This window comes from Stegastes partitus, unplaced genomic scaffold (assembly GCF_000690725.1).
Source record: "Stegastes partitus isolate 25-593 unplaced genomic scaffold, Stegastes_partitus-1.0.2 Scaffold1180, whole genome shotgun sequence".
Taxonomy (NCBI): domain Eukaryota; kingdom Metazoa; phylum Chordata; class Actinopteri; family Pomacentridae; genus Stegastes; species Stegastes partitus.
In genome coordinates, this window is record NW_007578911.1 from 26,189 (window position 1) to 41,506 (window position 15,318).

General features: G+C 39.9%; 2 protein-coding genes across 2 annotated transcripts in view; one reads left to right on the forward strand and one right to left on the reverse strand.

Moving 5' to 3' along the window:
• LOC103368629 (up-regulator of cell proliferation-like) overlaps positions 1-4,183 on the forward strand; it is a gene marked incomplete at its 5' end in the record, with an annotated part of 18,888 nt that extends 14,705 nt beyond the window's left edge. Inside the window, 3 exons of the mRNA XM_008297049.1 lie at positions 234-503; positions 588-854; positions 1,734-4,183. Coding sequence (XP_008295271.1) covers positions 234-503; positions 588-854; positions 1,734-4,183 — 2,987 coding nt within the window. The remainder of the gene's footprint in view (positions 1-233; positions 504-587; positions 855-1,733) is intronic.
• A 1,304-nt stretch (positions 4,184-5,487) lies between these two features.
• On the reverse strand, positions 5,488-11,755 carry cabp2a (calcium binding protein 2a). Its single transcript, XM_008297035.1, has 7 exons — positions 11,690-11,755; positions 11,327-11,542; positions 8,189-8,219; positions 6,364-6,498; positions 5,997-6,106; positions 5,701-5,848; positions 5,488-5,513 (listed from the first exon to the last, which is right to left on the reverse strand). The coding sequence occupies exons 1-7, from the start codon at positions 11,753-11,755 to the stop codon at positions 5,488-5,490; spliced, it is 732 nt and encodes a 243-aa protein (XP_008295257.1).
• Between the last annotated feature and the right edge of the window lie 3,563 nt (positions 11,756-15,318).

Here is a 15,318-nt window from a genome sequence, read left to right on the forward strand (position 1 = left end):
AGTCAGCTGGGATAGACTCCAGCCCCCCCGCAACCCTAGTGAGGATTAAGCGGTGTATAGATAATGGATGGATGAAATTATTGCCATTAAAAATGAAAAAATTAAACAGAGCTGATTTCTTGGTTAGAGGAGAAACGACAGAATGAGCTTCACTACATGCTCATGTTTTAATATTAGGTAAATGAGTGTACAAGTGCAACAAATGATTTCTAGCTTTGTGTTCTGTGTGCCAGTGGTGCCCCCTCCTGGAAAAATCAAGTTTCTGTCGGTGAAGCCAAACTCTGTGATCCTGAGCTGGGAAAGCCCTGAGGAGCCAGAGGCACCAAGGAGCTTCAGGGTTAAGTGGAGCTCTACAAAGAAGGAAGAGGGCTGCCTTGTCATCAGAGATTTTAATAAAATTGAAGTCGACAGCCTCCAACTTGGACAACTGTATTACTTCAGCGTGGCAACACAGGACGAGGATGGCAGTTTGAGTAAAGCGGTCACAAAATCCACTTTCACAGGTAAAATTTAAGATGTTCAGAGATTAGTTGCTCCTTTTCATTGTTCACATTTTACTGATTGAATACAACTTTGCTCTCGTTTAGCGGTGCCGCCCCCTCGACGTGTAAGCAAAATGCACATAGAGGCCACAGCTCTGTCCGTGGAATGGACCAAAGGAGTTAACATGGAGGAAATTCCACATCGATTCCTTCTTACAGTCACAAGTGAAGGAAAAGAGCCCCAAGTGATATACACTGGAGACTGCAACAAGAAATTCTCTGATTTAGAGTCGGACACAGAGTACAAAATCTCTGTCTGTACAGTGCTGAACGATAGACACAGTGAAGCAGTTTCTATCTCTGTACACACAGGTGAGACATCAGATGTGTGTCTTTTTAAACTTTGCATGCACTGTAGTTACAGGCAAGTTAAAATAGTGGCAAAAACACCAAACGTGCATTTTTTGATAAACATGTTAAATTAAAACACTATGTATTCTAAATATATAAAGAAATAGTCCAGTTTTGAACAGCTGCACATGCTTTTCTTCTTTGTGATCTGCATTTTAGCATTTTCATTTTGAAACAAAATGATATTGAATTACTCTGAAATAAATTCCAAGTTTCAGTTTTAATTTGACTTACACCACTTCCCCTTCAATCATCAGTGTCAACCAACAATAGGTGAAAAGTCAGGGATCCCAAAAAGCTTTAACATGCATCTTGTAGAAACCATCAACGTTCATAAAAAAATATCTCTGAGCTCCTGGTTAGTTGCAGTAGAACCAAACTGAGAATTTTTTTGTTTTAGCGCCAACAGACTGATGGATCAGGGTTAAAAAAAAGTTTATTTGGACATGCCTACTTTTGATTTCACCCTCTATTATTGCAGAGTCTTAACAATATTTAAATTTCACAGGTAGATTTGGAACATTATTCTTATTTCTCTGTTGGAAAGCATTTTGAGTCAATGGCTGTTGTTTTAAACGAGCCTCAAGGTCAGACAATCCCAAACCCTGCTGAATTCCTAATCTATACATTTGTAACATTTGAGACAGAGACAAAATAGCTCGACAATGTTCTCAGGAGTTATTTTCATGCCTCACACTTCAGAGCCACAAATTATATTATTAAATCACAGGTTAGGCCTCTCCATGATGAATAAATGGCTCCTCACCAGTACAAATGCCCTGACAAAGTAGAAGATATAACCTCCTCTTCACTCAGTGCTTTCTTCTTTTTGATTTACAGAGCCAACTCTCGGGGAGGTGCTGCCAGTTCTTGGACTTGAAGACCAGTATGACAACAAGCTCACACTCCGCACCGTAATGGAGATCAATCAGAATGACATATCTGAGAACAAACTGGAGACTCCAGAGTCGCTTCCTGAGGCCTTTTTGAGGAGACTAATGATGCTGAACACAAACGCGAGAAGTGTCAGATGTGCGTCCCGCAATGTGGACACGGACAAAAGCAACGCCGTCAATCCCTTGGACCTGATAACGGCCCTGTTTCTCTGTTCAGATGTGATTCTTCACCAGCACATAGTTCTAAAAATGGCCCTCTGCCAGTTTGCTGTCCCGCTCCTGCTGCCCAACTGTAACAGCGGAGAAATCACAATGATGCTGTGGTCTATGTCCGACATCGTTCGAACCTTCAGACCCTCCCAGCAGGCATTCCTAAAGCAGATCTGTAAAGAAAGACTTGTGTTCTCTGATATTCCCCTGGTATCATTTGTCAGGCTGGGAAAGAGGTTCTTGTCCAAGTCTCAAATGTTGAACAAACTTCTAAGTAACGCTCAGCACTACCACGACACATTTTATCACAGCAACATGGTGTCTGGTGACGTCCCCAGGAGAATTTCAGATGGGCTAGTCGAAATCAGCTGGTACCTCCCTTGTGGAGACAGAAACGTAGACAAATTCACTGAACCGCTGGCAGTTACCAACCTCAGAGGAGACATCAGGACCTTTGACAAGCAGTTCTCATTCCTCTGTGAGACATCTGCAGCTGTGTACATCTTCTGCGATGAATCAGAAGCAGATTACATCAAGAATCTGCATAAAAAACAGGTGACAGCAAAGGTCTTTTTGATTAGCAGCAGACAGGGAAAACACTTCACACTCAAAACGGTGACGATGAAACCAAGCTTGAAGATAACTGACGTCAGTGAGGCAAAAAAGACTGATACAGAGCTGGTAAAGGTCCTGCAGGAATCCCTCTCTTTGTTGCTTGAGAGCAACCCAAACCAAATGTCATTGGCAAGCATGGCTGAGAGAGCTCACTGCTGTGAGATCCTGGTTGATGATGACAACGACAAATACGAGAGCGCTTGTAATAATGTCAGTAAAATCCTTCAACATGTCAAAAACACCGCAGAGTTCAAAGACAAACACCTGTCTTCCCAAGCACTCTCGTGGTTGGAAAGTGAGCACTGGAGGCTGCGTAAAGTTGGCAAACAGAGCCCTGAAAATTACCGGAAGTCTTTGAAAGCAAAAGAAGACGACCTCAGAATTAAGCAGCAAATCATGGGGATGCCAGCTGGGATGTTAGGCTTCACTCGTGGGCTGGTTACCTCAGAGGTGCAACGCCTCTATTTCCTCAAATGGTTGGAAATAAAATTGGACTATGTGTGCCGGCACCAGCTGTCACCTCTGGAGAACCGATACCAAGAGCTGAGTGAGAAATCTCCAAAAGACACTCAAAAAATTGCAGAGATTGACAAGCAAATTTCAGTTTGTTCCTTACGAGTGGAGCACTTCCTTCGAGAGTGTGGGCAGCTGTACAAACTTGCAAGTCACCTGCCAGAACACTCGAGCCAGAGAAAAACCATGGAACAACTCCCTGCAACGTGCGCCCACATGCTGCTGGACGGTTTCCCTCTGGAGCTTGTTGACGGAGATGCAGCAAACATCCCATTGAAATGGATCACTGATGTGCTTACTGAACTCCACCACATTCTGTATTCCAAAAGCAAGCTCAAGGTCATAACGATCATCGGAGCAGAAAACTCGGGGAAATCGACTCTGCTCAACACCATGTTTGGGCTCAGGTTTGCTGTCAGCAAGGGGATGTGCACCAGAGGGGCGTTCATGCAGCTGATCAGCGTCAACAGCAGAGTCAGGGACGAGCTGGGCTGTGACTGCATCCTGATCATTGACACCGAGGGACTGAAGCCACACCAGATGCCTCGAGGTGATCACAGCCACGAACGAGACAAGGAAGTAGCGAGTCTTGCTGTGGCACTCAGCGACATCGCAATCGTGAGTGTTTCCAACTCTAGAGGGGACGACGTCTTGGAGTTGGTGCTTCATGCTTTCACAAGGCTAAAGGATGTGGGCAAGAAGCCACTGTGCCATTTTGTACATTTCAACACGCCTGACATGTCTGCTGCAGAGACGAGGGAGAGAAATAAAAAGTTGGTGGAAGAACTCGAAGAAAAGATCCAGAACGACGATGAAATGAAGAAGGCCAACATCACTGAGCTCTCAGACGTGATGCAGTTCAACATAAACACTTCTAACTGGAATATTCCTCCATTTTGGCAGGGGAAGCCTCCGATGGCTCCTGTCAGTGTTGGCTACAGTGAGTATGCACTGACATTGAAAAAACAACTGATAAAGGACCTCAAAAAGTGTCCAAAAAGAGGTGATATGATGGATTTTATCAAGAGGGTAGACCGCTTCTGGAAGGCTCTATGAGAAATGAAGCCTTAACGGAGGAAAATGCTTGAAAAAGGGACATGGACAAGGTGTTTGATCAATAAAAACCAGTACATTGTCATTCTTATTCTTCCGTTTTTATTATTTACAATGTCTTTTTTGACCTGTCAAACACTGTACAAATAAAACATTAAACAGGAAAGCTGTATATGCTTGCATTAAGTAAACTTTGAGACAGGTCGTCAGTTAAATTTCACCAACAGGAGGAAAAAAAAGGTGTGTGGACAAAAACTTGATGTGTACAGATATGCAGCAGACACCAAAATCATCTTCTATCAAATAGGTATCAAAAAGATATTAAAAATTACAGTATCAGCAAGAATTTGATGTGCTTGCATCAGTTAAATGATATCAAAGTGCACAGCTGAAGATAATACTCAGAGTAATGCATGTGTCATGAATGCATGTTTCTACAATAAAGATGCTTATATAAATAATTTTATGTACTTGTTCTATTAACAAAGCACTCACTTTGTCTATCTGTATTAGAGTAATACACAGTCCCAGTCAACAGGTATATTCAAGTTAAATTGAGGGTTTTAGATATGGCATTATTATTTAAATTATGACATTAAATTTTCATATTTATATTATTGTTGCATCTATGGTACCTCAAAATACAAACTGCAAACTGCATATTTAATAGGTTGGTTTACCCAAATTATGAAAACAACCAACAAATAAACTACATTTTATTTGACGTATGAAGTATCTTGCCAGTGCCGCTTGGATTTTACTTTATTAGGTTTTTAAATGTAAATCTCTTGCATATGTATACATACAGATGGGTGGCAAATAAAGAAAAATAAATAACATGTAGTGTCTTAGTAAGATGTTTGGTGACCACACCTTTGCATTGATTTTTTCTGGAACTGTACTGGAGGGCTAGAGAACCATTTTTCCAAACTATATTCCTTCATTTGGTGTTTCGATGATGGTAGTGGACTAACACTGACGAACACATCAGTCCAGATTCTCACATAGGTGTTCAATTTGTCACCCATCTGTATCTTCAAATTCGAATTCACTTCTGAGTAGACCACAGCTTTGGTTGAGCCCTCTCCTTACTGGGTCATCACTCTATGATCTCATTACACACATAATACATACAACATCCATACAACAGAAACACATTGAAAGGATTCTCTTATACTTAAGAGTTGATGGAGGTAAGTGAAAAATTACAGACACCGAGAAGTCTTTGTACATCAGAAATAAAGAACATTAACAGTGCTCAGTCCGGTTCATGTGTTTAGTGCAGCAGAGTGAGGTTTGCTGAAGAGTCAGCGAGACATCATTCGCACAAACTCTGTAGTAAGAGAGAACAGGTGGTTATTTTGTTGACTTTTGTAATGAAATCATCTTCTAATTCTATCTGAAAGCAATTTTTGGATGCTTATCTGTGGAGACAAGTTTATCTGTTTCTTTTTTTTGTCTCTATTTCCTCTGTCTTTTTCCCTCAGCTTTCTTTCTTAAAGAAAGCACTATTCACTCACCTTCAAAGTCCACCTGTCCGTCTCCATTAAGGTCCACGTCTCGCAAGATCTCATCGATCTCGCGGTGGTTGAGCTGCTCCCCCATTAGCTTCTTCATGGCTTCCCTCAGCTCCCCGAGGCTGATCTGACCATCACCATCGGAGTCAAACTGAGGAGCAGAATGGATGGGATGAAAAAAATTGTTTAAAAAGTACAAAAGAGAAATGAATTGGAGCTAATATGTGTAGGGTACCCTAGACGCAGTTATATGGGTGGTATATTTGGCTAAAAAGGAAAAGCACTGCTATATTCCTGACCTCTCTGAAGGCGTCCCTTAACTCCTTCACTCCAATCATGTCTGCAGTCTCAGCGAGCATTTTAGGGCCCATCAGTTCCACAAAGTCCTCAAAGTCCACTCTGCCACCACCTGGAGGCCGTGAAAGTAAGCGTGCACGGTGGAAAAAAGACGTGCAAATCATTAACCAGACATGAACAAAGTATTATGCAAGTAAGGCACAACCCTTTTCTTTCACTAGACAAATGTGATGTTATGCAAAACGTAAAAGAAAATATTACATGTAACGCTACGTTCCACATTTTAAGGCTCCCTAATATATCGATGATACAGTATTTTACATGGCAACCAGGAATTTATAGACATTATTTTGTCTGTGCAGGACTCACAGATCTGCTGGCTGAGCTCTATGAGTTCCATCTCTGTCGGCATGTATCCCATCGTCCTCATGCACTCGCCCAGGTCCTTACAGCTGATGAAGCCGTCCTTGTCTTTGTCAAACTCCCTGAAGGCCTCACGCAGTTCTGCAAGCAGTAAACACATGTGTGAGGAAAAGAGAAAATGATGCACGAAACTGATTTGTTTCTGTTTTATAAAAGTGTAGATTTGTAAAGGTTCTGTGTGATAATGGACAGTTTTGGTAGGAAAATAAGACACTCAGCTTGCTTTTCCCAAAGGCCCACTTTTGCAAAATGCCAGGAGGTCAGGGGTCACTTAATAAACAATAACTTATTAATCATTTATCAAGTAAATTGAGCAAACATTTTAAGGCCAATAACTCATTTTTCTCTAAAATTATGTATTACTAAATTGACTGAGTACCAGCCAAGGAACATGTTTGAACAGTAAACCAACAAAAAAATCCTAGTGTGAATCCATTTATGTGCGTGTGGGCCCCATTTGGCCCAATTACACTAAGCTGAGTAACACTGGTCTTGGTAATGTTGATGTTAGTGGCCTTAAACGGGACCCAGGGGTGTTTGTTGAAACGGGAGTGGAGTTCTGTCATAGTCTTTTATGAATACTACTAGGAAACTATTCAAATCCTCCTAAATAATTATTCCTAAATTATCTTACATTTGCCTACAATGGCATTATGAAAAAGTATAATAGGCAATTACAGTAAGGAAAGTAATGAAGGTAAAGAAAATAAAGCCAAAGAAAATAAAGCAAACTTTTTAAAGAGATGATAAGTTTCTATTCATTATATGGACTCCAATTTTTGAATAAATCAGCAAAAGAAGATGTTATTAATTAAAGTCTTTTCACAGGCTTTGGGAGGAGTTTTTACATATATGAGTGTATAATGAGGCTTTTGAGTGAAGAATGTCCACCAGCTTTGTGTCAACTACATGTATGAGAAATATCTGGACAGGAAGTAATCTTACCAAACTTAACAAGCTCCACGTCTCTGCTTAGGCTTGAGGTTCCAGGCTACATTAGCAGCTATTAAATAAATCTTCACAAAAACACGAGTTTTTATCCTTTTTCTTGAGTCTGACAATGTTATAAGAGAGCAATGCTAAATTGGCGGAGTATTCCAATACTTACAATGACTTATTACAGGCTAAATAGGGAGAAGAAGCACCTGCTAATATGAATATTTTCCAATGTGGCAACATCAAATTTACTATAATTAATGTCTTATATTTAATCTATAATGTCTTGTAGTTAATCTATAAAGAACTGGTGGACAATTTATGACAGAAACATATGAAAAATGACTTTAATTTTAACCCCTGTTTTGTACAATTGATGCCATTTTAAAGTGGTGATCAGAGTTCAAATTTTATCTCTAAACAAGTCAATCAACATACCAGCTTTAGAGTGTTTCCAATACATTTCTTTCTTTCATCTTACTAAATGCATTAAGTAACACCCTGTTTGACTGTTTATTCCATTTATAAATTACAAATTGCATCCCAGCGAAGTGTGATAAAGTGTGAGTCAGAAATGACGAATGGGAAGGACGGAAGAGTTGAACTGTGCTTGAACTGTGACGAATAATCTTTTCCTTTGAAAAATAATCCCTCACTTTGATCTTGCACAATTCAAGTACAAAAGAAAAGCAAGCAAAGTCAGAAAATTCTTAAATGCCTTTAAATGTTGTGCCGTACAAGAAGGCACAAATTGTCACAGTGGAGCAGCAGGTTTGAAAGGAAGACGAAGGATAACTGAGGGAGGATTTGGATTAAGCTTTTGATATCTCCGTACCTTCCATTTCCTCTGGTCGGAGATCTCTGTCCTGTGGTGGTGTGCAGAAAAGACAGGGCAGACATGAAGAGAAATGAACAGTGAGTCAGGTTACACTTTCACTCTGTGCATCTCCTACTATTTCAGTCACGATGACAAAAATGCTGTGAACATTTTGGCTTCTACTCCTCTCAGCCCTGTGAAGCTTTTATTTTTTTTGTGTGTTCCATGTTCATCCGCTTGAACAGAGATTCTATTACAGGATTATTTGGTTTTTGATCTGATTGACCCATAACCTTTAGAGTCAATCTGCTTCACAATCTCGTGTCCAATCTCATCCTGCCCCTGCTGGTGGAGAAAGTCTGCCGTGCATATGTTCCACAGCGAGAAGTGAGAAGAAAAAAAAAAAGGAAGATGCAGTCTCTTTGGCCTCTTCCTTGCACAGGCAACAAGGCTTATGTATGTTGATAAAATTCTGAGAAACCAAAGAAACCCACTGCGAATTAGGGATCAAAATGTCTGAGAAAAGCACACATAAAAACCCCACAGTCTACAGTCGATGCTGAATTAGCTGCAGAGAGTGTTGGCGTGGCTAAGAGGTGACGCCGGGGTAAGTTTGTTCACGGCGTGTTCTGCGAGTCTCTGACATCAGCAGCAGGAATAATACAGTCCTGGATTAGAGGATGCAGGGGAGAGAACAGTGGCAGGGAGATTACAGCAGTAAATTGTATTACAAATCACAAAGGCTTATCGGTTTTTCATTTCCCTATCTGCAGCTGATTTTTTTATTTATTTATTTTTTCATCTGCATTTGCATCTGCAGTCCGGCCGCTTTTTGTGATTGAACGAACATTAACGCACCTACACAGGCCTGAACAAACACATGTGCCACTTTTTGTTTTTGTTCAGGCACAGAGACGGAGAAGTGACTATTCTTTTTCTTGTTCCAGTGTTGTTCTGTTTGCTTTTATTCCCAAACTACAATAAGCACTGATCACTTCAGAACACAACTGAAAGGAGCCCAGTAATTCTATCATGCGGCAAAAGTTGGATGCAAATAGACCAGACAAAAAAAAATGGTTAAGATGCAAACTAAAACATATATATTTAACACTTTAAACACATTTAACACATTCTTATTTTGCAGTTTTGGAAACAAAATGAATTCCAAGCGAATGAAAGAACAGTAAAAGCTGTCAGTCTCACCCTGTCTACCTCATAGACTAATCTGTGAACTCTCTCACTTCTTTCTTTCAGTGACTTTAAGTGAAATCAGAAACTCATTCTACAATTCGAGGGCTGTGGTAACTCAGAAGGCATGCTGCTGGATTACTGGATTCTTGTAAGAAAACTTTAGCACCAGTAAATAAAGTCACACAGTTCACTGAGCTAAAATATAACATTGCTCATATGCTCCCAGCATGCTGATTTGAGTAACCTGGAACATTATAGAGGCATGCTAGCATTTGCACTAAACACAATGCGCAGTTGAAGTACATGAGAATTCCATTTTTGCAGGTATTTGGTCATACATTTAAGTATACTGGAACGTAGTGATGGTAGAAGTATTTTCAGATCCTTGCAAAATACCGTGCTGCATAAAAACCCTACTTAATGACATTTTTAGCAGCAAAATGTAGTTTAAATATGAAAGTAAAAGTGCTCGTTTGATCCGTCGGACATCATTAGATTATTAATAATGAAGCATCAGTGTGTCGACAGCGTGTTTCTGTTACAGCTGCTGCAGGTGGAGCTACTTTCAACTACTTTATATACAGTTTTGTATACAGGGAAAGCAAAGGAAAGCAAAATGAATGTGAGGGCTCCAAACATAACTAATGGGAGAAGAGAGAAGAAGAAAAAAATAATGCTCCGATAGAAAAATGAGTGTTCAGTTTTCTGGGGATTTCTCCTTAATTTTCGAATTTTTGCATAACTTTTGGATGCTGTGAGAAGTTTAGAGGGAAAAGTCACTGTTTGGTGGAGCTGTTAACAACTCACAAACATCTAAAATGTGAGTCGACTCCACGTTGCTTCTTTTTAAAGGCCAAAAAGATTAAAAAATTGATTTAATTTGTGACTATGTGTTGTCTTGGAACAGCTTGTATTATGATCTACTGTGTAGAATCCTCATCTTAAAAAAAAAAAAAAGCTATCACATACATGTACTGCAGTAGAAAGTATAATATTTCCCTCCAAAATGTAGAAGAGTAGTGACAGTGAGTAAATATACTCAACTATGTTCCACCACAGTCAGATTGCAGAGAAAAAAATATACTTCTCCATCTGTTTGAAACCCCTTTCCTGGTACACATAGCTGATTATAGCTGCTTTAAAATGAATGTTTCTTTATAAAGTTGGTTCCAGTGTTCCCCTGTTCCAAGGGTGACCCTCTGAGACGCCATTAAAGTCTTATACATGCAAATTTAAACTCTGTGTGTCAAACAGTGGGTCGCTTGAACAGACATTAACGCTCCAAGGCTGCATGCAAAAATAGTGTTGCTTCAACGTACACCCCAAGAGCACGCTAAGGCTACAGCTACAAAATAAAAGAATGTAGTGCACATTCAAAATTCATTCATATTATCCAAAATTCTTAGGTTTATCCTCCACACTCAGTTAAAGGTCATCCACCACCTCAGTAGCCTCGCTGACTACATCACTGCTCTAATGGCTCTTTTCAATTAGCCGCACCGTGAGGAAATGACTGTAATTGCCTTCTGTAAGCATGACATCTATTTGAAAAAAGAGCTGCACATGATATGTATAGCACTGTTAGAAGGTTGAATTTATGACCTAAATTACAATCTGGACACATTGCGAGGCCACTTAATCTCTTTTTGCAGCTCAGGACTCCTACAGGACACAGTGTACGGGTGAGTGGTGATTCTAGAAATGCTGTATTGTTGGTGTTTTTTTCTCCCCTCTGTGCAAACACAAATGTTCTAATCCAGTCGCGCACATGTGAAATGGAGGTATGTAGGTTTGCTGAAAGGTTGAAAGGTTGTCGTGGTCATTGGTGGAGATGGGAGGGGCTGAGATGATCTTCCTTTGCACACATCGGGGCCACCACAAAAATGGACGGATGACGAGATTTAGGAGAAGCTTTTGCAACATCACCTGTGGCTCTACTGTGTATTTGTGCGTGTGAATACATACAAGCTGGCTCTGTGCGAAGCCCTGTCTGAGGAAGATACAAGCGGGCCCCACTATGTTGTGCAGCATGTTGCAGTTCTTAACCAGAGCGCACAGGGGCTCGTCGAACTCGCGCTCGCTGCCTCCTTCCTCCTCGTCCTCCGTGTCCACCTCCTCTGCACCACCCAGGCCCCCCAGCATGGCGGCGGCCAACGGGGCGCCGCTTCCCTCTATGGGCCCCTTAGAGGACAGGAACCAACCGGATTATGAAACAAAACTGACTGATGCACACATTCTTGCACTTTTGCACAAATCTGAATGCCTGTCATGTAGAGCGACAGCATGGTTACAGCTCAAGAAGTAACTTTGAATTCCTCACCTAAGAGCCATTAAATGCCTCCTTACCTTTTTCCTTTTACTGTTCTTTTTAGAAGCCTTGTTGATGTTTCCCATCACCCTGCCCTCTTGTTCCTGTCTCCCCCACCCTCCCTTTCCTCCTGCTTTGTCCCAGGTTTCTTCTCTTTTCCCCACTTTCTTCGTTCAAACGCCACATAAAAGTCCAAAATCCATACTAGATCCAGTGCATCAACACCCAGCGAGGCGAAGGCGAATGTGTCCGCTTGCACCACCACTACAAAAAGCGACTCCTCTCTTAGCGCACGTGCTACAATCCCAGATCCTATTGGTCCACGGGGAGGTAAGTTAGGTATACGGTGCCACATTAACCTCATATAGGTCGCCGGCAGCTGCCATGATGAGCTTTGAGATGTTTAGTGTGATATTATGGGAAACGGCGGCAGGGTGATGGGAGATTGACGGGGCTGGGTCATATCTGGGCTGAAACAACCTGCTGCCACCAGACTCTGGCTCTGATTGCATGACTCGATCGCTTTCTCTCTTCCCCCTTTTTCCATCTCTCGCTCTGCCTCACACCACACACACACTCTAATTTTTTTTTTTTCCCCCCCAGTTTATCTGTCACCCCTGTCTCGCCACAAGTGATCCCTTGAATTTGGACCAACTTAATCTAATCCATCCCGCCCACCTTCCCCTCGCTGCCTCTGAAACATCGCGCTTATGGTCTCAAAATGACTAGTCTGCCAAAAAACTGGGTGTTTATGTGTGTGTGTGGGGGTGAGAATGAGAGAAAGGGGGGGAGAGAGAGAGAGAAAGGGGGAGGGGATGGTAGAATTATGGATGGAGAGTTGGCTGCCTGTTTAATCCCTGGCATTTCAGATTAGAGAGAGATGTTGACAAGCCATGGGAGTATAAAGGCTTGAAGTGGAAGAAACAGAGGAGGAATATTTATGTTCTTTTTATGCTACAAAGAAGTGAAGACACAGTGGGACAGACAAAAGTGGAAAACGAAGGCTAGAGCAGAGTGAAACCTCAAGAAAGCACTTGTGAAAGATAAGAAAAAATAAATAGAAAACGGTAAACAGAGCAGGGACACATCAGAAATAAAAAATGATTGAAAACAAAAGGCTGATCTCTTTTGGATAATAGTGTCATAAGTTCAAATTTCCAAGCAAGACAGCATTTCAAAATAAAATAGTATCTAAAAACTAAACTCTGAATTCGTTAATTAATCTCAATCTTTAATCAGAATTCAGGTACGTAGCATAAATTTACAATATCCCCCTGATCCACCTAGTTTTCCTGTTTTTAATCATTTTTTTTTTACTCCTGTCACATTTTTACACCCTGTAAGACTCATTTCTTTACTGCAATATAAAGTCCTATCCCTCCAAGGGAACATATACATATATGACATTTTTGAGATGTTATCTATGGTGGAATAATGGTGACAGCAAATACGATAGCTATTTTACTGTTATTTTTCTAATTTTTAACATTCTTGCCTCGCTCTGATCAACACAGTGTCCAGTTCAGCTCAGTTCACAAAAAAAAAAAAAAAAAAATCCCTGAAATGTTGTTATGCAACTGTTGGTTTCAGCTGAGTCACTTTACAGTTGTATTGAGAAGGGCAGAATTGTATTTATTTATTTATTTTAAAGAATCTGATTTTAGCAAATGATTTATTTTTGACAGCTTGTTAAATGAGACTTGTAGAATAAAGGGACTTTGATGAATTAACAGGATTTTAGTTTGAAAGGAAGTTTTAAAGCAGAAATACAGATAAGCAGTTTAAGGACTGTCAGAAAGATGAAAATCTAATGATTCTTGCTTTTTTTGTTTTTAACAGTTTCTGGTTCAAATGAATTGTGTAATTTGATCATTTTTATAAATAGATAACGTGTGTTAGAAACCTGCTGGTGGGTTTAAATGTTCAGAGGGTAAACGTCTGGTGACTGGTGTGTAATTCTGGTGAAATAAAAGTGTTTGAATCAGCCTCAAACTTAACAAGATGATATATAATTATATATATATGTACAAATATTGACTGTGTTTAGGATTTCACCTCTAGCATTATTGTTTTTATATGATATACTGATTATTGGGCCACGCAAAATACATTTTATATGTATAAGTACTTCTTTTTATTTTAATATTATCTTTTCCTCCTTGTTTTTACCTGGATTCTCACTTGCTGTTTTTCCTTATTTCTTCCATTTTTGGTGCTTTTGTAATAATTATAATTATCTGGTGTTGTTGTGCTGATTTACTTTGAAAAAAGGTACCATATAGTAACAATAGGGTCGCCAGTCTATTGCAGGGCTACGCTTAGAGACAGACAACCAAGCACACTCACATTCACACCTACGGACAATTTAGAATCACCAATTAACCTCAACATGTTTTTGGACAGTAGGAGGAAACGGAAGAACCTGGAGAGAACCCGTGCTGCACGGGGAGAACATGCAAACTCCACGCAGAAAGATTCCAGATGTCCCAGGTGTCCTAAACTGGGAATCTTCTAGGTGCGAGGCAACAAGTGCTAACCACCTAACCACATTGTAACCCATCATCATCATCATCATCATTATTGTTATTAGTCTTGTTGTTGTTGTTGTTGTCTTTCAAACTTTTGCTATTACACTAGATTTTATTGGAAATAGTATTCATAAAACTATGTACAAAAAACCCCCCAAAAAACTAAAGGTTGGTCTTTACCAGCCACAACAACAGTCTCCTGCAAAAGCTGCCTCACTAGATCATTTCTCTCCTAAAATTTAAAGCCACCAGATCAGATCTCAGGCCTGTTTGTACTCTGACTAAATGCTGCCTTTGCACACTATAACTGGAATGAATTACAAAGGATTACTGAAGTTGTGTATCTCATCCCACTGGCCGATTGTAAACGTTTCACTTCAAATCTCCTCAGTGATGTTTGTGCTTTTTGTCATGCCGGGTTTTGATCTTTGTCAGTAAGATTACCTGATGAATAAATATTATATAAATAAAGGTTTATATGTATAAATCCACCAGATGGAATCAAACAAGGAGAAGGGTCTTTCTAATATCACCTCTGGGGGCTTTGACATGACATAAGAGCGCAGTCTCCAAAAAATGACGTTCCACTAACTAAACTGGATTTTCAGTTATGCTTTGAGGGAAACATATTTTCTCGTGGATTACATTCGTTTGTGACATATCAAAACTACATGTCTAATCAACTGTTGCTCCTTTTCAGCCAACCAATCAAATGTGAGATGGAGGAGTCCCTCCCCATCTCACAAAAAACAAACAAACAAACAAACAAAAAAAACCCCAAAACCTTCAGAAACGATGGAATACTGTAACATTAAAAAAAAAAAAATTAAACTGTGTTGTGAAAATAACAGCAAATGTCTGTAAAATATTGACATTTTTAGCTTATTCAAATACAGTAAAACTAAAACCTTTATGCTCATACATTGTGAAAGAACATATTGCTGTTTAGGAACATTACGTACAGTTTTAGGATGTTTTTTTTTAAGTTAAAATTTAAAGTAATTCCCTTTTTGATTTTACTAAATATTATGCGTAATTTGACAAAACAGAGAAAATCTGTAAAATAACAGTGACAAATGTATGTACCATTTTTCGATAAAAAATTTTTTTTTTCAAATAAT